Source organism: Arvicanthis niloticus, chromosome 5 (genome assembly GCF_011762505.2).
Source record: "Arvicanthis niloticus isolate mArvNil1 chromosome 5, mArvNil1.pat.X, whole genome shotgun sequence".
In the NCBI taxonomy this organism is placed as follows: Eukaryota; Metazoa; Chordata; class Mammalia; order Rodentia; family Muridae; genus Arvicanthis; species Arvicanthis niloticus.
This window is the reverse complement of record NC_047662.1, coordinates 7,395,715-7,418,808: the sequence shown is the minus strand read 5'-3', so window position 1 is coordinate 7,418,808 and position 23,094 is coordinate 7,395,715. Positions and strand designations below refer to the sequence as shown.

The 23,094-nt window shown below is 52.8% G+C and overlaps 1 protein-coding gene across 9 annotated transcripts in view; it reads left to right on the top strand.

Moving 5' to 3' along the window:
* Nucleotides 1-23,094, top strand: part of Casz1 (castor zinc finger 1) — a 148,837-nt gene that overhangs the window by 74,297 nt on the left and 51,446 nt on the right. For 7 of the 9 annotated variants that reach the window (XM_034503445.2, XM_076933738.1, XM_076933737.1 and 4 more), the window contains 2 exons: nucleotides 9,239-9,295; nucleotides 20,598-20,636. In XM_034503445.2, coding sequence (XP_034359336.1) covers nucleotides 20,621-20,636 — 16 coding nt within the window. In that variant the 5' untranslated portion in view covers nucleotides 9,239-9,295; nucleotides 20,598-20,620. Of the gene's footprint in view, nucleotides 1-9,238; nucleotides 9,296-20,046; nucleotides 20,215-20,597; nucleotides 20,637-23,094 lie in introns of those variants that run through there. The other 2 variants (XM_076933739.1, XM_034503443.2) reach the window with 2 other exon arrangements.

Here is a 23,094-nt window from a genome sequence, read left to right as displayed (position 1 = left end):
TGGGGGAGGGGGAAGCTGGCCAGGGCAGAGGCTGGAGGAAGCTGCCCAAAGGCCGAGGCCCAGACAGACAGGAGGCATGAATGGAAGTGACAGGGTCAGGCCAGACCTTTGTCCTGCAGCCTGATTAGAAAGCCTGCCCTGGATTTCTGAAACTTTGGGATGTTGTCGGACAAACTGGAGCTTAATTCTGTCAGAGCGTTGGGGAGATTAGAATTGACATCCTGGGAGCACATTCCTGGCTGGGCAGAAATCCAGCCCCCGCTGGGAAAACCTGTGAAAGCATGGCCAGCTCATGGCGGCGGCAGGGGTGCTGTCAGCACCGGTGGCCGCTCCAGCTTTGGGGATTGGAGCCAGGAGACTCTGGAAGGCTGGTCTATTTAGCCAGGATGCGTGGAAAGAAAGGAGTCTTAGCCAAGCTACTCCTGACATGGATCCTTTCCCCTGGTGGCACTGCCTGGATCAGAGCTCTGAAGTTTAAGTCTATAAAATGGGCCAAGTCTTTTTTTCCAGAGCCCCGGAGCTTTGCTTTCTTTCAGAGTTAACCTTGGGAAGGCAAGATGGGTGCTTCCTGCCAAGCTGTAACAGCCATGGCCTGGTGGATGGCAGCATAGGTTATCTGGTTGAGTTCCCCTGGGGAGGGTGGTCGACCGGCAGTACCCACCAGCAGAAGCCAAAGCAGAGGACTGGAAAGGCCTCTGACACTGTACCAACTAGGCCTCTTCCACCACCAGCCCCAGTAGCTTCAAGAAATCAGGACATGTCTTTCAAGATACATCCAACCCTTTCTCCAAGCTCCCAGGAAACCTCCGAGGGTCTAATCAAGCAGAGTGACAGGCAAGGACCTCTACCAGGAGTCACCAGGCAGAATGACCACCTTCCCACCAAGAGATGGGTCTGGAGGACAGGGTTGGTAGCACATATCATAGCCCCAAGTCAGGCTGCTGCTCCCAGTACCACTCCCCACTTCCTTCCTGACGCTAATGACTTTTAAATATTTGGTAAATATTTTGGCTAAAGCAGGCTCTCATGGCAGAGAGTAAAGCTGTGTGCAGTTCAGGACCTACAAATTATTTATTAAAGATCTGAGATGCGGTGCAATTATGTGGAAAGAACCCAAAAAATTAAATAAATAAGTAACAAAATAAATAAATAACAGCCCCACTGGCCTCTTGAAGGCTTGGGGAGCTGCACACATGATTGCCGACTTGATGAAATCCCCCCGGATGTAATGAGCTGATTTTTCTGCTGTTAATATTGCATCTGCTGATGAAGGATTCGTTAGGATAATGGAACGAAGCTAAAATATAAATGACTCCCTGTCAAGAAGCAGCTTTTGTTTGTTGATCTCCTGACAGTTCCCGGGCCAAGGCAGGGGTTTCTGTGTGCACACGCATCCAGTAGCAGGCAGGAGGGGTGGGGACGAGAGCTCAGGGGACCCTCAAAGCGCTTGGCTTTCCCTGCACCCCCGGTATCCTAGGCTTTCCCTTCGGGTTGGTCTGCCCGACCTTGGGAAGCTCTAGAGCCCTGGGGGGTGGGGAAGTCATCAACTTGGAGCCCTGTGGAGGGAGCTTGTTGCGCAGGGAACCAGGGTGGGAGCGGAAGTTTCTGCCTAGCCGGGCAGAGGGCTGTGCAGAGGCGGGGCTGGGGACATTGGGATTTGTAGAGGCACCATTCGCTGCCTGTGTACGCAGGGGTGTGGTGTCACAGGCACTTGAGGCCCCGTACGCTAAGGGGAGGTCCATTGTAATGAGCCTTCCTTTCCTCTCCTTTCTCTTTCTTCCTTTCTGACAGAGTGTAGCCCAGGATGTCCGTGTATCCAGTGATAACCTGGATCTTCCGATCATCCTGTGTCCATCTCCCAAGAGTAGGGCTCACAAGTGTCCACCACCACACGTAGTTTATGGGGTGCTAGAGATCAAACCTAGGGCCACATGCATGCTACACAAACAGCCTATCGATTTAGCTGGGACAAGGGTGCGTCGGAGGGTTGCTCAAACCCTGCACAGGGTTTGAAATTACCATCTCACCCTCCTACCCAAGCTTGGCTCATCTGATGCCTCTGCTGAGTTCCCGTGTCTGACACCTTCTCTTCTGGGCTCTCGTCTTTTCCCCTGTTGTCTTGTGAATTTTATTATGGTGAATACACATGTTGAAAAGTTGACCAATGTGACTGTTTTAAGTGCACATTCAGTGGCATTAGGTACACTCACAAGTTATACATCTGTCACCAATATCTAGTTCCAGAATGTATGTATGCATGTCTGTATGTATGCATGTATGTATATATGCATGTATGTATGTATGTATATATGCATGTTGTATGTATATATGCATGTATGCATTATGCATGCATGTATGTATACATGCATGTTGTATGTATATATGTATGTATGTATGCATGTATGTGTGTATGTATTTTGGTTTTTCAAGTCAGGGTTTCCCTGTGTAGTCCAGGCTGTTCTGGAACTCACTCACTGACCAGGCTGGCCTCGAACTCATAGAGATCCACCTACCTCTGCCACGCTAGTGCTGGGATTAAAGGTATATGCCACCACTACCTGCTAAGTTCCAGAATTTTTTTTTAATCACCCCATACAGAAACGGGCAATCAGTCATCCAACAACTCTTCCCTTTCCCCGACCCCTGACAATCACTAATCTGCTCTCGATGATCTATTCACTACAGTCTAGAGCTTTTTTTTTCCCATGTAACTGGAATCATAGTTTGTAATCTCCCCTGCTGGTTCCTTTCATTCAGGTGACTTCATGTTGTAGCATGTGTCAAGTTGTTATTACTTTTTATAGCTGTATAATACTCCATAGTACATATAGATCATGTGTTGCTCATTCTTCAGCTGATGGGAGCTCAGACTGTGTCTGCCTTTTGCTTGTCCTGAATGGTGCTACTACGAACATTTCTATTCGAGTGCTTAAGTCCCTATGACCCACCTTTGAGGTTTGTATCTTGGAGTGAAACTGTGTAACCTCTCCCTAATGTCAAGGGATAGTCTCTTCATGTGGCAGAACTGTATTATAAGTTATATGATCAGTTTCCACAGCTACGGGTAGGAACCAGGGGAAGCGGGGTTCGAATCCAACTTGCTCACATGATTTTTCTGTCTTCCTTCTCTATCTCCCTCATGCCTGGCATCTCCATGATCTCTGAGAAACAAGGCTGCAAAGACTGGATTGCTTTATGACAAGGCCAGATGGGGGTGCATCTGACTGCTGAGTGTCTCAGCCCTATAGTGGCTCTGTGTCACACAGTATGTCACACACACCCTGGGTCCTGAGTGGAAACTGAGTTCATTCCTCTGCGCTGTACCCTAGCACATGGAACAAACTTCTTGCTGGCTCCTTGGCCAGTTCCACCTGTCACCTTGATCTCCGGGGCCCTTTGAAAAAAGAGGAGCATACTAGACTGCCAGCTCAGACCCTTCTTCCCAGAGAGAGCATAACTCTTATCCGAGGATAGTTGAGGCCTTCGTGGTGCTCAAGCAGGGACACTGGGAAGTGGTTATGTTTCTTTCTCTAGAGGGAGTCCTGGGAACAGGACAAACCAAGGCAGGGCCCCCATCATCTTCAAGACTCAGGCTAGGCAGAAGAATACTGGAGGAAGCATCCACCCAGGACCTGTGGGCCGAACAGGGAAGGCTCAAGATAGAGATGTAAGGGGAGCCAACCCCAGCACAGACCAGCACACGCTTTACCATTTACCAACTGATTGACGAAGGGCAGAATTGAGTGCTTCCTGCTCTTTTGTTACATTACTGTTGTTAAGAGCACTCCGCAAGGAGACAGGGGCTTGGGTGTGTTGGTAAAGTACCTGCTGTGCAGGCATGAAGACCTGAGTTCAGATCTTAGGCACCCATGTAAAAAAAAATATCTGGATATGGTGGTGGATGCCCATAACTCCAGCACTGGGGGTGGGGGTGGGGGGACAAGAAGATCTAGCCAATTAGTGAGTTCAGTGAGCTCTGGGCTCAGTGAGAAATTCTATCTCAAATCAATCAATCAATAAAAATAAAATAAGGTGAGGTACTAGAGAGTTGGCTCAGCAGTTAAGAGCACTTGTTCTTGCAAAGAACTCAGGTTCGATTCCCCATACCCAAACATACAGGTTTGTCACCTCCTTGGACACCAGGCACACATGTGGTACACAGACATACCTGCGGACACTCATATACACAATATAGTAATAAATCTAAAATAATAATAATAATAATAATAATAATAATAATAATAATAATGATAATAAGGCAGAAGGCAATAGGGAAGAGTACCCAACCAATGTCAACCTTCTCTGGCCTCCACAAACATACAAGCATCTGAAAGAGAAAGTTGGGAAATCCCTTCCCTAAATGACCAGGCCCTTCTCTTGGCCCTGTATAGATTTTTCAGGATTCTGGCCAAATTCCATTCACTATTTTGGGGAAAACTGCAGAGCCAATCTAGAGCCCACACGGACTTGACGCTGGGCAGCAGAGCCACCTGCCCCTCCTGGCTGCAGGCCTTAGTCCCTTTACCCTGTACAGGGACAGGGAACCTGCTCTGGCTGCCGCCTCTGTCTGGAGCCAGCAGCCCCTCATTGTCCCGCTAAACACTGTGTAAAAGTTCCAGGCTTTATTTGGGCTTTCTGTTTTGCCTGGTTATACTGCGGCTATGCCTCTGATACACACACCCCCTGGCAGCCTCACAGGGTGCAGGGAGCCGCTGGCTTCTGGATAGAGCTTTTCTCTCCCAGCCCTTCTTCCCTGTACCACGTTTATTCTTTCTTTCCCCCTTCTGTTTCTCCCTCCTGCTCTATCTTTTTTTTTTCCACTCTTTCAACATGGTTTTCCTAAAAAGTTTTTTAATCAATCAAATTTGAGGCAGAAAATAGGTTTTGTCACGCCTGGTCCCGGGATAGTGTGACTCTCACTCAGGCTCCTGACAGCTCCTCAATGCAGGAAGGAGGCCAAACAGAATATTTCTCCGGGAAAGTGCCCGTTTCCATGACACTGCCCCTTGTTGTCTGTGCTGCCCCCTCCTCAAGCTGCCCGGCTGACATGGCCCCAGCCCTTGTGAAAGGCCCAGCCGGGGGAGGGTCTATGAGGGTGGGGAGGTGGGCTAGGATAGCAGGGGGTGGGTAGCCAGGCAGCCTGACAGCTGTCCCGAATCTCCATGACCTGAGAAGGCTGGGGAGCAGGTTGGGACCTCAGAGAGGAGCCTGGCCTGAGGCTTCATGCATATGGAGCCAGGCAGCCGGTGGGATCGAGACTATGGGGCCAGGTCCTAAAGTGGTTTTAGCTCTAGACAGAGGAGACAAGTGTCACAAGTGTCAGCCTCCTCCAGGCCTTGGTACCCCGCTTCTAGCACATCTTCCCTTCCCCCTTTCTTTCTACTCTACTGTCCAGCAGAGATTCCTTGGCTTCCTCCTGAAGCATCTTCGGTCCCTGCCAACCTCCCAGGTCCCTGGTCCCCAGACCAGAGCTCTGTGAAAGCCCTCTGAGTCTTTCCTTTTTAGCCCAATTCTTTCTTCCTTCTTCCCGTCCCCATCTTTCGCCCTCTCCTCTTCTCCTTCTCTTTTATAATTAATGATTAGTTTTAATTGGTTTGCTTAGGCAGCCTGACAGCAAATTAACAGAAGCCAGCCCAGGGCTGCAAGGCTCAGGAGGAGACTGTACTTCAGACCAGGCCAGGGAAAGGGAGGCTGTGGCCGCCATACAGGAGCATTTCCTAACTAGTGGGGCTGTGTGTCCTCAGGCCTCCTGCGGACACAAGTGCAGCAGTCAACAGGAGGAAGGCAACAGGCGCTCTGCAAGATGGAGGCTCATGGTGCCAGCCCCTTGTGTGCTTCGGCTCTCGTTCTCAGAGCCCCTCTGTACGCTTATCAGAGATGAGGGTCAGGTTAAAGATGGGCTGGGCTGATGCCTTTAGACTGGACAGGGTTTGCTTTGGGTGCCATTGTCCTTGTCTGTGTTGTAGCTGATGGGGTTGGCAGTTTGACACCTCTGGGACTGAGAGCCTACTATTTCACATGGACCGGAAGGCAAAGGCCACTGCCACTGTGAGATCAGTGTCTAGGGAGAGGCAGCCACCGTGGCCTACAAGCTCCAAGAGCCCAGCTCTGCTTTCTTCTAATTGCTGTGCGCCTCTGCACAGAGCCTTCAACCTTTCCATACTTAGGGTTAACCCTGGACAGATGGATAGAAGAGAGATGAATGGTTTGGTAGATGGAGAGATGGGGTTCATACATGGAGGATGGATGGATGGATGGACAGGGAACTGGAAGAGGCTGGGTGATGACGGCACACACCCTTAATCCCAGTGCTCAGGAGGTAGAAGTAGGCCAATCTCCGTGAGTTCAAGGCCAGCCTGATCAACAGAGTGAGTTCCAGGAAAGCCAGAGCTACACGGAGAAACCTTTTCTGCAAAAACAAATGAGAATGAGAGAGAGAGAGAGAGAGAGAGAGAGAGAGAGAGAGAGAGAGAGAGAGAGAGAGCTGGCACAGAGGGTGCTGGGCACTTCTGCTATGCCTGCTAAACATACATTCCTTTTCTCATTTTGCCTTGAGGTGGCCCCTCTAACACTAGGGACCCTTCCCGGAGGAAGGGGTCCTCTTCTTTGTGTTTTCTCTGCTGCCTGTCTTCCCCCCACCCTTGCAGAACCCCACCCCTTGTTTGTTTGTTCTCCCCCCAACCCCCAAACAGGGTTTCTCACTGAAACCAGCCCTGATTGTCCTTGGCTTGCTTTGTAGATCAGGTTTGCCTCTCTAACTCACAGACACCCTCCTGCCTCTGCCTCCCAAGTGCTGGGACTAAAGGCATGCGCCACCACGCCCTACCTTTACTATGCCAGCTTTTGAATTCACTGCCATCATCTGGTTGTGCCGACCACTCATTTCTACAGGTCAGAATAAGAAGGCATCAGCACCAGGAGGGGCAGCACTTCAGACCTGGCCAGGGAAAGTCAGTTACACTACCAAAATAAATGATGGAAAACGGCCTACTGGGTTCTTACTGCTCGGGTCCTTCCTGGGAACCTAGAATCTGTCTAGTGTCCCAAATCCAACTGAGTGATAATGACTCTTCCTGCTGCTGTGAGCCAGGCTCCCTACCCTGGACAGGCAAAGATGGGACTGTAGGGCGGGTTTTTTTTTTTTTTTTTTTTTTTTTTTTTTTTTTTTTTTTTTGGCGCCCCCATAATATGCATCGCTGCCCCTCCCCCTCCCCTAGCCCCAGCCAACTCCGGAAAGTTTCCTCCCCGATTGTTCTGTGTGATCAGATCTGCAAGTTACTCTCTAAGCTTCTTGTCACATTTTGACTTAATGAAGTGCAACTGCTGAGGGATTTGGGTTCAGCGCTCCGGTCTCCCGCGCTCCCTTGTTGTCAGAAAACAGGGGTGGTTGGGGACAGCAACACTGTGCTGTAAGTCGTTATCATTCCGGTCAGTCTGTTTAACACAAAATTAAACAAAGAACTAATTAGTGCCTCATGAATTAATAAATGCACAGTTGCCGGGGAGGAGGGAAGGGGAGGAAAGGTGGTGGAAGGGAGATACTGGAGTTGTAGAGTTGGGGGGCTTTGGGGGTTCAAGGGGGGCTGGCTGGGCGTCTTGACAGATCCCAAGGAGGAGAGCTTGGGATGGACGGAGCAATGACCTAAGGCTCACTGGCCTGAATGTTCCCTTTGCCAGCCGAGCCCACCTAACTCCCCGAAGCACTGGCTTTGGGGTCTCCATGCCTGTTCCCCTGGCCTAGCCTGGAGTCTGTCCACTCAGCTCACATCTCCTCTCCAGGTCTTTCACTTTTTCTTGAGGCTCCCACCCGCCTCTCCCACCACTGCCTGGCCCCCATTTGCTCTCGGTTGCCCCCTACCTTAGATGTCCGTTCACTTCCCTGCAGACCCCTCAGCTCCCACCTCCCAGACTGAGAGTGTCCTCTGCCCACAGCACACAGTGACACCCTCCCAGGTCACTTAGTGATCAGCCAATTCTCAACCCTTTTACGCAGCCGAGCAGGCTCTGCCCCACTGAGCACCCTCCGACCCAGCAGCCTGCCAGCCATAGGTTGTAACGTGGGCCTAGCGGAGAATGGAGCCCTCCTTAAGAGGACATGACAAGTACAATTAGCTTTATCCGTCTAAAGATGTCCTGGGAATGAGAGAGCCGGAGGTGGGACTGGGTGGCATTCTGGGAGCCCTGGACAAGGTCACCTCATCTCCTGCAATCCCCCCAATCTGATTTGGGGATTACATAGCCTAAGGAAATTGGTGTTACTCCTCTTGCATCATTGATAAGCCATGAATCAGGGAGAGAGGGAAAAAAGGGAACAAACAGCAAACGCTTTGTCCAGCAGGGCAGGTGCCAAGGCTGAGGCCTAGGGCCCGGCCCAGGCAAGGGCAGATGGGGCCAGGTGGGGAGGTACAAGGTCCCTTGGGATTTCCCTCCACAAGTGGATTCTGCCCCCATTTGACCCTGGCTCCCCAAACTCCTGCTCTAGGCTGCAAAGTACCCTGAGCGTTCAATAATGGTGAGCCACACTCTATATTGGCTAAAGACCCTCTCCAGGGTTGGGCCTTGCCCTGTCTGAACCTTCTGTAGGGGTTGTCTTGATTTATCAAGGTGGAAGGTACTGTCCATAGTCTGTTCCTAAGGAACTGAAACTTCCTGATGCCTGACCTTGCCCACCTACCCAGGGCACGCACACAGTCACTCGGGGACAGTTTAGCATCGGCCATTTTTGTTTCCAGGGCCCAGGAGAAAAGAGTCAAGGAGTGATTGGTGCTGCGTTTGTTGTTTCCAGGAGTACCTGCTTAGCCACTGAAGGTTCATGGGAGCCTGAAGGCCTATAACCAGCATACACATGTGTACACACACACACATACATATGTGCACACACACATACATGCACATGAACACACACACACACACCTCAGCCTCCACTGGGCAGTGTGAAAAGCACTCTGGCTTTCTTTGGGTAGCAGTGTCCTTAGAGCCATATTTCCCATGTAACGGCTACTACTGCTTCCTGAATTCCCCATCCTTGGTTGCCATATACTTAAAGTGGACCCAAAGCAGAGCCCTCTGAACACATCTGAATCACTGACCTCTCTGGCTAGGCCTGGAGCATCAGCCCCTTCAGCTCATAGGGGGCAGAGAACTCTTGGGCACATAGGGGTCATGAGGCATGCTTGAGGGAGGCAAGAACGTATAGGCTTCCTCCTGGAAAGACTAACAGGCTCTTCTTTCTCCCCAGGATGAAGTGACCCCCCGCCCCACAACTGTGTTTGAGGAATCTCTAGGACCCCGTGAGGTAAGGCCCGAGTTCCTCCCCTGTTCTGTCTGTTGTGTGACAGCCGGTGTGAGATACATCATCCTGGGCCGAGTTCAGTTCTCCCAAGCATCCAAGATGGATGGATGGGGTGTTGGAGACAGGGAATGGGAGCCCCATGGCTACTGGAACCTGTCAGGAACAATGGGGGCCCAGCAAGAGCTGTTTGGTTTTTATGCTGGAAACGGGATGGGGCTGGGGTGGATGGATTGCCGATTTGGAGCAAGGAATGAGCTCCAGGCCGCAGTAGTAAGGCACCCGTGCCATGCTTGAAGACTAGTGTCTCACTCCAGATCCCCTGTATGTACATTGTAGTAGCTGCCTCAGGCTTCCCAGGGAAGTTCTGCTTCTAGCCATGCTTGGAGATCGGAAAGAGTTTAATGTCCTAGACCCCCAGCTCTGGCTTTTCTCTGAGGTTGAGTTACCTCCATACCGGGTAAGAACTGGCTGCGAGCAGGCTGCCATACACTGCCTTACCCAAAGCCCAGAGCTCCCTGGAAGCCAGGCACTCAGGACTGCCGTGTTCTTCACAGGCTGTCACAGTCCCCTGGTGGCTCGAGAACTGCGGGGGCCACCGGGCCTTGGCCCCCGGGCAGTGCAGTGTCAGAGGTGACCGGTGGAACGCCAGTGTTATGTAAATAGCGGGGCCTGCCCGGCGGGCGAGCAGGCTGGCTGCAGCCATCCATCATCCCGACTCGGCGGGGCGGGGGACAGACACAGCACCGTGCGCTTGGCTCCAAACCTGTTTGTTTTCCCTTTGTCTCGCGCGTTTCGGGGGCCAGGCTGCGAGCCGCTCCAGTTTTGTCCCGCTGGCCTCCTCCCCATAGGGAGCACGGGGGAAGGGAGGAGAGTCCCTTGGCTCCCACCGCGGCATCCCTTTCGGACTTCAAAGGCTCCCCCAGCATTGTCTGCGCCTGCGGGCAGTGGCCCCGAAAACGTGATCAGAGGCGGCCCGGTGTAGGGCAGGCCCGGCCCGCGCCCTGCGCTCTCGCTGGGGCCCGTGGATTCCTCCCTTTGCCGCCAGCACCACCCTGGTTACAGCGCAGCTCCGGGGCGCTCACTGGCCTTTCTCTACCGGCGCCCCTTCTGGCTCCCTCTGGTCTCTTCTTCCTGCTCTCTAGCCTCGGCTTCACTTCTGTCTGGGCACATTGAGACTCTGGAAATGACCAGAGCTGCATGCAGCCTTCCACTCTTTCCTCGCCTCCTTTAGAATCTCAAGCCCGTCAAAGGGTTTCCCAGGATGCTGTGAGGCAAAAGTAGGCTTCCCATGCTAGATCTGATTCTCTGTGCACCCCCCCCCCCCAACACTCAGCATGGCACCGGACACAGGAGAGCAAGCCTTGCTTCCTCTGGGGTCCTCTGCCAGATTAGGTACAAGATCCCCAGGATCCTGAAAGGCAGGATGCCTCATTTTCTGGACAAGTCTCAGGCAAACTACAGTTCTTAGGTCACATTTGGCCCATGGCCTGTGTTTTGTAAATAAAGTTTTATTGGAAAGGGATGGCCATTCGTTTTCATACTGTCTGTGGCTGTTTTCACTCTACGATAGCAGAGCCCAGTGACTACAGCGGAAACAGTTTGGCCTATGAAGCATAAGATATTTACTATGTGGCCCTTCTACAGAGAAGAGCTTGCTGGCCCAGATTCTGGTCCCTGATTTTTGTTCTCTCTCTGATAAAAAAATATACACGAGATTTAACATGGTAACCTGCCAACATGTGTACGTCCTTGAGGTTAAGTGAATTCTCAGTGTTGTGTGGTCGCCATAGTGAGGCTGGGATTGCATGGCAACTCTATGCTGGGGGTTGGTTTCAGGCTGCTTAAAGTCCTGCTTGGCTGGGGAGTCTCTGCCCCTCCTCTGCCTCCTGCTCTGTTAGGTCCTAACCCTGGAGCCCTAGCTCCTCTCTCCACACCCCACACCCCCAACTCCCTCAGAGCTTGTGCCTTCAGTGACCCTCCTGTAGCCTTTACCACTGGTTTTAACCTCAGATCCATAGTCACAGCCATGCTCCCACCCCGGGCCCACTTTGCAAGGTGAGAAGGGTGTACCCTGCAGAGCTGTTGGGGTACTGGAATGTAGTGTGCCCAGAATCCAACAGGAGAGCAAAGGATTTCCCCTCAGCCAGTTTCCCCAGCAGCTACAAGATGTAGCGCCCATCCCTAGGACAGTACTATGGAGCTTTCCCTGACACGGTCTGAAAAAGCTCTGAAACTGAGAACTGGGAGCCAGAAAAGCTTCTGAGTCCAGTGGACCTTTGGGAAAAGAAAGGCTCTGGGGAGGGGGGGGATGTGCACTAGGCAGACCTGGGCCCCTCACACTTGTTGCTGGACCCCGAGTGTAGCCCACCCTCTCAGACCATCAGCTTCTATAAAACAGGGGTCCTACCTACCAGGCTCTGCTCCACAGGCCTGAACTAGCTGGACCTACTGGAAAGAAGGAACCCAAGGGAAGATGAGTCTGGGTCTGTGTTTCAACCTGCGAGGGTGAAGGTGCAAGCTAGGCTGTCATTCTGTTGAAAAGGCCCTGGGGTGGGTTACTTAAGTGGGTGCTTTCCCTGTCCAGGGTCAGGGATCCAAGCTATCCGGGTGTGTCACCATGGCTGTGGAGTAAACCTGGGCATCACTGTCAGAGGTGGATGCTTGGAGGCCTGGGGTGAGAGCTGCACAAGCCAGCTCTCTGGGTGCCTCTTTGGTTGGCTTTGCTGAAGTCCCTCCCTGGTCTGTGCATCTCTTCTCTCCTCCAGGCCTCCTGAGTGCCCCATGAGTTTCTCTCTCTTCTTTCCTCCCCACCACTCATCTCACGCTGCCCCTCCAACCCCCCCAACGCATGGATCCCTCTCCCTCTCTCTCTCTCTCCTTTTCATCTACTCGGAAGGCTTTACTTTACTTCCTTGTCACCCTAATTGATTGCATTAACCTTTCAGCGTATTGGATTTCCCCGGCATCGTGCAGAGAGCCCTGTGCAATATGCTTATAATCTGAGCCATAATGGACAGTTTGCAGTCAACAAGCCCCTTCTCCCATTGGCCCTGTTGACATCTCTCTTGCCCAGGCCACCATGGCCACTTCTCCGGCTGGCAGGGGTGGAGCTGTAGAATGGGACCTGGGAGGAAGTGGACTCAGAATCGTATTGGCCTGTGTGTTTCCCTGCCTCTCCTGTCTCCCTGGCTGGCCTTGCTTTCCTTTTCCAACCTCCAGCTTCTAGCCTTTGTTGAGTCCCCTTGGCTTGGCTTTCTGCTTCTGAGACACTGCCTGATAAGTGGCTGTATTTTGGATTTTGTCAATGAGAGAGTCCTCTATTGTACCCAGACACCAGTTCTGGCTTTATCTCCCACATTGGTCTCAGGCTTGTGTGACTAGGGCCGGTGGCAGGAGATGTCTCGAAGTCTCGATTTCCCACCTGTCTTTGTCAAGGGAAGAGAAGTGACTGACCCAGGTACCATGGCAGTAAGCCTGGAAAAGCCCCCAGGATGGACTGGTGGGACCTGACAGGAGAGGTGGAGGAGGTGCAGAGGAAGAGAATAACTTTGTTGAATGGACTCCATCAAATCGGTTTCTTGAGGGGTGCCTGCTAATCTAGCAGGAGGTGAAGAGCCAGCCCTGTGCCAGCTGCCTGATCTTAGGCCTGATCTTAGGAGCCCAGTCCCAGACTGAGTCCCCATTCCCTGTGGGTCCCAGGGCAGCCCTCAGCTCAGCAGCCTGATGGGTGGGTGAATCCTCACTCACTCATGGACAGGATGGATGTCAGGTTGAATACATTAGTGTCAGCTGGAGGAGCAGGACAGAGGCTCCCATTAGCCTCTGGGTACTTCCTTCTCTTCCAAACCTCCGCCCAGCATCTTCTCCTACCGATCATCCCCACCTCCTGCCATCTCTATCACTCCAAAGGGCAAGCTCTGGCAAGAGAGGGCTGGACCTCAGTCCTTCCATCCTCTCCCAAGGATTTTGGGGGTGGGCAGAGGGCACAGCAGGGAGAAACCAAGCAGCAGATTAAAGTTTGTGATTGTCAGTGTCAAGAGAAGCTAAATAACCCTGTAACTAGTATGAAGGTGAATTCACGGTCTGCTGCACACGGAGAATATGAGTGTCTGCGAGACAGCGAGTATAGCTCAGGAGTCTGCCCGCCATGGTGGGCAGCCTTCTCTCCAGGGACCTGAAGGAGGCGGGAGGAGGCCGCGCACTTCCCACCCCCTGGCAGGGAGCAGCTGCCCAGGATCTCCCACCAGGCATGGGGGCGGGGCGGGGGAGACAGCTCAGTGGCTTGACAACACGCTGGCCAGCAACCCATGCAGGGTTACATTTGTAAGCACCAGCAGTATACACTCACAGACACCAGCCTAAGCCCCATATTAACAGTGGATACTTACTGACCACTTACTCCATGCCAGACTGGATGCTATCTTCAAACCTCTGTCCAAAGCATGCAGGTATAACTGGCATTATTTTTCCCTTCTCCCCACAGTATTTTGTGACCACTTTATTGAGATATAATTTACAGGCTGTCAAATCTACCCATTTTTAAATGTACAATTTAGTGATTTATTATTATTTATTATTACTATTATTATTATTATCTGCATATTCACAAGGGTGTATGGTACAGCCATCACCACTGCTGGTTGTAGAACTTGTTCATCTCTCATGTAGAAACCCCTATAGTCCTTGGTAGCTACACTCCTCCCTTCCTCATCTATAGACCTAAAGAACTGCTAATAGTTCCCTTTAGAAATGGAGGCCCAGAGACGGCCAGTGACTTCTTAGGATTGCACAGCCTGCCTGTTGTAATAGCTAATGGAGCCTGCGTTTGAACCCAGGCAGATGAATCCAAAGCTAGCATTCCATGTCCTGGTGGCTGCCCGCCCTACCTTGTATTTCTGACACTTTGGGCTCAGGCATGTACATACGCCATCTGAACATGTAGGCCCAGGCTGCAACATGAAACTCTCTTCTCCCCAGGTATGCTCATGACTCGGTGCAGAAAAGCCTCATACACACACACCCTCCCTCCCACGACAGCCAACATCCCTCCTCCCCTCACTCCTCTCCCTGCCTTGTGTTTCCCAAGCCCCACTCCTGGAAGGGAGGCTTGGCACAGAAACCACACACAGCAACAGGGCAGCTGGAGTGGCCACGGAGACCTCGGTGGCTTTGGTGGTGGCTCTGGTGGTGGCTCTGGTGGTGGCTCTGGTGGTGGCTCTGGTGGTGGCTCTGGTGGTGGCTCTGGTGGTGGCTCTGGTGGTGGCTCGGGGATCTTAACATAAGAAATACATACATACAGTCATCAGGGGCCCCTCCTGATGACTGTACCTGAAGTTAACTGCTACCATAGCATTGGAGAGCAGGGCGCTGCCAGGGGGCCCTGCCAGCAGGGCTGAGGCCGGCTTCATCTCCCAGCCTGTCTTCCTCCTGCTGTTCTTCCCCTGGTGTTTCTCAGAGCTGTCTTTTCCCTATCTGCCTCTCTCTTCTCTCACGTCCCCACTTTCCCACCTCAAAAACTTAAAAAAAAAAAAAAAACAAAACAAAAAAAAAAAAAAAAAAAAAAAAACAAAAACAAAAAAAACAAAAACAAAAAAACAAAAAACAAAAAAAACCCAACTAACCAACAAATGAAAAACCACCACAACACAAACCGCTTTTGTAACCAGTCTCTTCGAGTTTGCAAAAAATAGAAAATTTCTGTGAAGCGTTCACTGTTTCTGATAAGTGACAAATCCAAGGACCAGAGACAAAGGAAAAGTAGACACATGAAGAAAGAGTCTGTTGGATTGGGTTTGGGCTTTTTTTTTTTTTTTTTTTTTTACCCTTTCTCCTTTCTCCCTCTAAAGCGGAGGATCCGGCCAGGCCAGTTTGGATATTTATTAAGAAAAAGCCAAAGATAATTAACTTTTTTGTTTTTGTTTTGTTTGCGGGTGCCTCCCCTGCTGGCACTGCAGGCTGCCTGGCAGATCAGACCTGCTCCTCTTCCTGGGTGCTGGGCTGCTGACAGGGCTCTGCTGACTCCCCTAAGCCTGCCGGGGCCACCAGCTGCCTACCCAGCCATCTAGCTTGGGTTTTAGGCAGGGTAGACCTTAAGCTGCCACCAATGCTCCCTCCCCGGGCTCTCCTGAAGCACAGAGCACCCGTTAGAGGCCGGTAAGTGGTGTGGAGAAGGGGCTACTGCCAGCTCTCTTGGCCAGTGTGTGCCTTAAAGGGCGTGGGGGTAAGAGAGAATCTCTCCATGAGACTTCTGGCCAGTTTAAGGCTGCTGACTTCTCCAGGGAGGTAAGAGAGGGTGGAATGAACTGGAAGCATAGGGAGAAATCTGACTTGGGCCAAATTGGTCTCCCTCTTGTCCCAGGAAGCTGGTACTTTGTCAGGACCCATAGACTCTCGAAGTGCTTGTTAAGAAGTCTCTGAGACACAGGACTATCCTGTGCTATCTGTTCTGTTCCCATCTTTGACCCAGCCTCATCCATCGGGGGACTACTGGAGTGGTTCTGGGAGCCACACTTAAATGAAGCTGTCTGTCCCCTGAGCCCCACTAGCTGTGGCCCAGCTCACCCACCAAGAAGGTAGCGTTGAGAATTTGAGGCCTCACTGTGAGAGACAGAGCTGAAGACATCTCAGGAGCCAAGCCTGCCAGGACTGTGAAGATGGCTAACTACCATCCTAGCTGGGCTTAGGGGTGTGGTTTGTTCCTCTGTTAGTGGATATGTCTGGGCCCCTCCCCTGCAAGGGTGCTCCCCTCTGCCCCCCCCCCCAGGCCGCATTCCTGCCAAGTAGAAAGGTAGCAGCAGTCACAAGGTCCCTCCAGGTAGGGAGACTGCTCTGGACTTGGACAGAAGAGAACATTTTTTGAAGGATTTTGCTGGTCTCCCTCTTTTTTTTTTTCTCTGAAATATAAGGATGTGCAATTTTTTTGGTTTCAATTTAGCATTGGAGAATTTTATAATTTAGTAATTAAAATCTCTGATAGGCTTTAGAAATTGCGGCTAATTGAATTTAATGGGAAGATGATTTTCAATTTTATTTGATTACCGGGACCCCTGGCATCGGTATTTATGGGAAAAAAATGGGGAATGTGCTGTGTGGGCTAAGATGGCATAATTGAATTAGGGATAATCGGATTTCTCCGTCATGAATTTCACTATAATTTTCCTATAATTTTCCATTAGATATCTAGTTTACAAATATTCACAAAGAAATGAAGCTCTTTCGGAATGGAGATTGCTGGCTAACAGGATTACGGGCCGAGCGTGCGGCTGTGCCAGCCCCTACCCTGCCATAATGTGATCCCTGTGTCTGCCTTACACTTAGCGTGGCCTTGGTATCTTGCTTCGCCACCCACTATACTGGAAGCTGTTCCATCCTTCCCTTTGTTTCCTCTCCTGTGTTCCTCCCTGGCCCAACACCCACCTGTCCAGGGCCCACACATTCTCTGCTACCTGCTGGCTGAGCCCAGTCCCAGCTGAGGGACGGGCCTTATGGAAATGGCTCAGCCCTTCTGTGTCCTTCCTGTCCACATTCAGTTGGCTCCTTGTTTCCCCCTGATACTCTCTCCCTCCATCTCTGAGGAGCACCCTCAAATACACGGACGCCCTCGCAGGTGCGAACATGCTTGTTCACATGCACACACAGACCTCTGGCTAAGGCTTCTGTGCTCTGGCCCAGTCGCCTGAGAGGGAACCAGTTTATTGGGATCCTGGGGTGGGGTGCAAGAACAAAAGAAGCCTTGTTCAAGTTTATGTGAAAGTTACAAATTCAAAATGAGAGCAGATAAAGCATGAGATACCTGGTGTGTAAACAGGCTGGCGAGTGAGAAGGCCGCAGGCTCCGGAGGGAGGGAGGGAGGGAGGGAGAGCGAGTGGGCACAGGACACCAGGGCCGAGAGAGGATGTGAGCCAGCATGGCAACCTGGCTGGGGAGAGTGGGGACTGCTGTGGCCCACTTGATTGGATGAAGTTGCCAAAGAGGGTTCTATTCTGCTTGGGGTGGGGTGTCCTAGAAAGACCTGGAGGCTCCGAGCTCTGGGCCCTGGAGACCAGTAGAAATCACGAGATGTTCTCACGATGACTGAGTTCGGGCTCTCAGAGTTGTCAGCACATCAGAATAATATGGAAGACTAGGAGAGCCACAGCCCTAAAAGACATCAGCCCTCGAGGCTTCTCCCATCCGTGTGGGCACCTTGCTAGGAACAGAGAGCAAAAGAGACCTGGAGACGCCCAACACAGCCTTTGACCCGCGGCCCACAACCCTGATGCTTCCGCCTTTGGCTCTGACCTGAAATCCGAACATGCCAAGTTGACCTCAGTTTCTTACTTCATGGATCTCTGCTCTTCTGCCACACATGGCTCCTCACTCTCGGTCTAGCCTACTCTACCCGTGGTGACTGATGGTGATCCACTGTCTCAGAATAAAGGGTGCTTTCCAAGCAGTCTAGGGCTCTCTCACCATGGATCACGTGTGGCAGCCCCTCTTGCTGGCCCTGATCTGTGGCCGTCTAGTTCTCTTGACCCTGCCCTGTCAGCCATGTCTTGCCAGCCTCTGCCCTTCAGAGGCTCCAAAGTTATTGTCCTTACCTAGGTAAGTGGTAAGGAGAGGCATTTTCCTGTTTATCCAGACCTTCCTAGGGCTCAGCCCTGATTATCGTCAGCTGAGAACCAGGACATTGGGAACCAACCAGAGACTTTGTAGGCCCCCTGTGCAGGGAGCTCCTCATCTTCACCAGCCTCCATCCCTGACGCTAGGCCTTCCTTCTTTACCTGGTTGCCCATACCAGCCTGGGGTGTGGGACTAACTGCCTGTTGTTACAAGCTACAAGGGGTCAGAATCATTGTTGGGGTTTTTTGGGGGAGAGATGGGTAGCAGCACCCACAGAGTTTCCCAGGGCAGTCCTGGACACAGAGATGCCACGGGGAAGCTTGCCTGATGGTTCTCGCTGTCAGGTTTCTCTGGGCCCAGCTGTGGGGAGCATGTGGCTTGGTTTAAGGAACCCTGTTTTCTTACTCAGAGCTTTAGGGCCGGGAGACTCCCGGAAAAGTTAGGTCTTTGACCTAAGGATAGGGATGGGGGTGAAGCATAGAGGGAGAGTGTGACAGCCTAGACTGAGGTTGCCAAGAAGGCAATAGGGAGAGAGGCAAAACAAGAGAGGGATGCCGTATTCTTTGTGGAGTCATTTGGAACTTTAAAAAAAAAAAAAAGTGAGAAAAAAAAAAGAAAAATAAGGAGAAAGTAGGAGAAAGAGTAGATTGTTAACTCCCTTGCCGTCTTTGCCTCGAGGCCTTCTTGGGCCCCTCCCTTTGCAAAACAGAAATATTGCAAAAATAGGCCATCGCCATTTTGGTGAATGCTGCCCAGACCAAGGAGAATGCTGCCCAGACCAAGGAGAGCCTAAGCCCATTCTCCTCCCCTCAATGGAAGGCTGTATGGGTCCATCCTTCAACAGGAGAGAGGATGGTAGGGTGAGGTAGACAGCACGCTGGGCCACCGGGGGACAGGGAGCTGAGCAGGGTAGAAACAGGCCTTGGGTTAGCAAACCTACTGAGGTCTCTTCAGGAAGCTTCCCTTTGAACCCCTTCAAGCCAGATGGTAACGAGAGCCCTGAATACCTGCAGCTAGAGCATGGACCATTTGGGGTGGTATGGGAAGGAGGACTTGGCTGAGAGACTTACAAACCCAGGTTGAGAGGAAGAGTCAAAAAAGACAAGTGCTTGGTCCAGCCCCTAAGAGACACCAGAGTGGGCAGGGTGTGGTCCCCAGGGAACAGGTGTCAGGACACCGGCCAACTTGCTTGAGGGGCGCCTGTGTTCAGGGATGGAAAGGAAGCCCAGGCGATGACGTGGATCTGCGGAGGAGATCGCCTAGAGACTGTGAGGGAAGAAGAGGGGGGTGGGGAGGAGAAAGGCTTGGGGACTGGAACATGTGTGGCCTGACATGGAGGGACTCCGGGGCCATCATAAGGGCAAAAGCAAAGCGAAGCGGTGGAAACTTAAGACTGTGCGGTCTGCGGGAGTGCGCGCGGGGGGGAGTGGAAGGGGAGAGCGCGAGGCTGACGTGCGAGCTTCTCCGGCACACCCAGCCGCGCCGCCCGCGACTCCTTTCTTCTTCGAACTCCAATAGCCACAACAAAATGAGGGAAGTGGGGTGAGCAAGGGAAACAAAACCCCTTCCACACCCGCCCCACCCGCAGCCCAAGGGCACCTCGGAAGGGAACGGCAGGAGCGCGCGCGTGCCGCAAAAAAAAGTCTCGCACCTGCGCTCGCTCCCGCGCGGAAAAGTTTACGCGGGCGCGCACAGGGTGGCCGACGGCCCGGAGCAGCCCAGGAGAGCAAGAGGGTACGCGCGCTCCCGCGGCGGGAGTCGGCGCGTGTGCGCGGGTGCCATCTCCTCGCTTCGCTCGGGCGCACGACTCCTCCACACAAGCACACGCACACCTCACAGACACACCAGCCTCTCCCTCCCTCGCACGCGACCCCGTGAGCGCCGGCCCCGCCTCCCTCTCCTCTCTGAGCTTCGGAGGAGTCGCCGCCCGCCCTCCCCAGCCCGCCCCAGCCTGTGCGCTGGGACCGCGGGCGCGCGAGGGGCGGGCGCGCGCGTGCCCATTCACCTTCGCACCACTGCGAGGCGTGCGCGCGCGCGCGCGAGTCTGATCTTTCACCTGCCGGAGCCGCGCGCGCTCCCGGCGAGGGGCGGGGCCACGGCCGCCCTGCCAATCACCTCGGCGCCTGGCAGCGCCCGGCCGCTCCCGCCCGCCCCGCTCCCTCCTGCCAAACTGTTACCCTGAGTGTTACCGTCAGGAGCAATGACATCAGGATTTTAAAACAACTTGTTATTCGGGGAGTAATCAGTTGCAATTAGGCATTAATTAAGTATTATGAAAGTTGATTATTTAAGTGAATTCGGCTTTCGACTCTCCGACTATGGTGAGTACCGGCAGCGGGCGGGGGAGGGCCGGGCAGGGCCGGAGCGGCGACCCCTGCGCGCTCCGGACGGGATGTGGGGGTGGGGGGCCCCCGGCCCGGCGGGCCCGATCCCCAGCCGAGCGACAGCCACGGGCAGTTTCTGTTTTAGTTGGAGGAACTCGGAGCTGCCGGGAGCGTGCGGGCCGGAGCGTGAGAGCGAGCGTGAGGCGCGGAGCAAACTTTCCCCGCCGCCGCCCTCCCGACCCGGCCCAGCCGGGCGCGCGTCCCCCAGCCCGGGATGCGCTTGTCCCGGCGGGGAGGGACAGCGGGCGGGCGGGGACAGGGGGCCCGCGAGACACTAAACATTCTTTTCTCTCTTCTTCATTTCATGGCGTTTCTCGAAGAGTTTGGGACCAAGGAGCGGAGAATGGATCTTGGAACAGGTACGCGCGGTGGGAACCCACGGGGAGGCTCTTTCACTTTTCTTTCGGTTCTTTGACGGAAGTTAGTATTTTTAGCCCAGTGAGCTAGCAGCTGAGCCGAGGGTACCGGACAGGCGCCAGGGGTCTGTGCCCATGGTCCCTGCTAGCCCTGCTTTCTGGATGGTGATATTGTTATTTGTCATTCGCTTAGTGACTGTGACTAATTTGATGCTTGTCATTATGAAAGAACCGAGGGGACAGGGAGCTGGGGGCACCCAGAGAGAGAGAGAGAGAGGATTTAGGGGTTTTTTGTGGGGGATTTTGTTCTCCGTGTTTTTTCTCTTGTGTTTTTTAGACACACTTTTCCCTTTGAAAAGATATCTCTCTCTCTTTCTCTCTGTGTGTGGTGTGGTGTGGCTGATGGGGTGTGTGTTTTTATTTTTTTAGTGGGGGGTGGTTTAGTTTTTGAAAGCAGCGTCCTGTTGGGAAAGGTGGTTAGTCTGGTTTCGGGGCGACTGTCTCAAGGTAAAGGAATTTAATTTATTTGGGACAAGGCTGTGTCGGATGATCAAGCTGCTTATTACGGCTAATGAGTGTTTTTCACTTGAGAAGCTGTGGGCTGAGGTGGCTGTTATCAGTTCAAAGTAAGGGGCCCAGGACTCTCTTTCCCTCTCTCTCTCTCTCAGCCCCCTTTTAGCACCTACTCTGGGAGGTGACAGTAGGCCAAACCAAAGACTACATTTAGATATCTGGGTCTGGGGAGCTTGCCGTGGGACTAGGGTCAGGCTCCAGCTAGTGCCCCGCTGGCCTGGGCATAGTGTAGCCTGTGACTTTGATTCTTTCCAGTTCTGATTTAATCTTATTCAGTAGTTCTTGTTGCACCTGAGCCTCCAACCTAAGTCCATCGTGGCTTGGCTTAGTTCTGTGGTCTTCCACCAGCCTCCTCTGTCAAAACTAACTTTGGGCCAGGACTCTCACATCCTAGGTTGTCAAAGTCAGTGCTCTTCTTTAGTGTCTTAAGAGAAAATCAGGTTGATAGTTCTTCAGAACTGACTCCTGACCCCTTCTGTTTCATTTGAGGAAGGAAAGGTGGTCGTCTTATGTTGTTTTTAGGGTTGGTGTTAGACTTGTCCAAGTTCACCACATACTCCCATGGGACCCATACAGTGACAGCTGCCTCTGTGAGGCAGAGGGGGCAAGAGGCAGGAGAGGGCAATCAGGAATGTGTGTTGTGGGGGTGGGGAACCTTCACAGAGTGGTTGGACTGTAGGGGATAGGTGTGTTCTTGGCTAATGGGATGTGGAGGTCCTGGGGACATCAGTGCCCAGGAAGGCTACAACGCCCTCTGCTGGGCAAGTTTGGAAAGGTGTCTTGAAGCTATTGCTGCCACCCTGCCCCTCCCTGGCCTGCACCCCACAGGGAACCAGCCCTCCTCCACCTCTAATCAGGTGTCTCAACACCACCCTCTCAAGACCCGCCCCCTTTCTTCAGAAATGGGGCCCCCACCCATCCCAGCCAAGAAGCAGACCTCAGGGACAGGCCCAGTGTTTGGCACCACCCTCTACCTGGCACAGGAAAGCCTGCCAATGGGCCAGCACAAGGGACTGAGGCATTACTCAGCTGGAAGGCGGGTCCTACCCTCTTCCTTCTGACCTGAGTGCCAACTGGAGCTGGCTCCCATCCTGTCATGCCTAGTCTGTCCTAGGCTGCCATGGAGGCACGGTTCCATATCCCTTCTGGGGAGTGTCATGATGGCAGGGCAGGAGGCAGTGACAGAGCCTCCTGTGGCACCTTAAGGGCTCTGGGGAGACTTACTGCTCTTCACACTCCAGGGACAGGCTCTGGAAACTTTTCCTAGAAGCCAGAAGGGCCAGGAAGTCAGCTGGAGCAGGGCACTCCCAGTGGGACCCAAGTCTGGACTCTGGCCACACAGGGAGGAAGGTCCATGGGATCAGAGTTCAGTTTCCTGGAGGAGTTGTCTAGTGATACCTCCTGTCTCTTCTCTGTTCTTGGGAGTTTCACCTAATCTCAGAACTTCAGAAGAAAGGCACTTTCCCCTCGCTTCACAATAAAAGGGGAAGCAGACAGGGACTCAGGCCGATCTGTGCTCCTTGATCCTATCTCTGGGACAGCTCTGTTCTCAGCTGAGAACATCTCCCTTGACCTCTCTGATGCACAGGGCCTGCCAAGGCTTATTGTTGGTGCCGTGCAGTGCCGAGCTGCCATCCTCTGGGAGCAGCTCTGATAGTTCCAACTAAAAGCCTCACCAGAGTATAAGCATGTAAAAGTCCCAAAGAGTTGTCAGTACCACAGACCTCCAACAAGTCCTGGATGATGGGTTCACTGTCCCCTCCACCCTTGGACATGTCTAGGTCCTGAAGTGCTCTGGCCATAGTAATTCAGTGGCTGGGGAGGATTGAGGTTTCTCAGGAGGGGCAGGAGGATCTGAAGACCCTCAGGGGCCATGTGGACCCCCTTT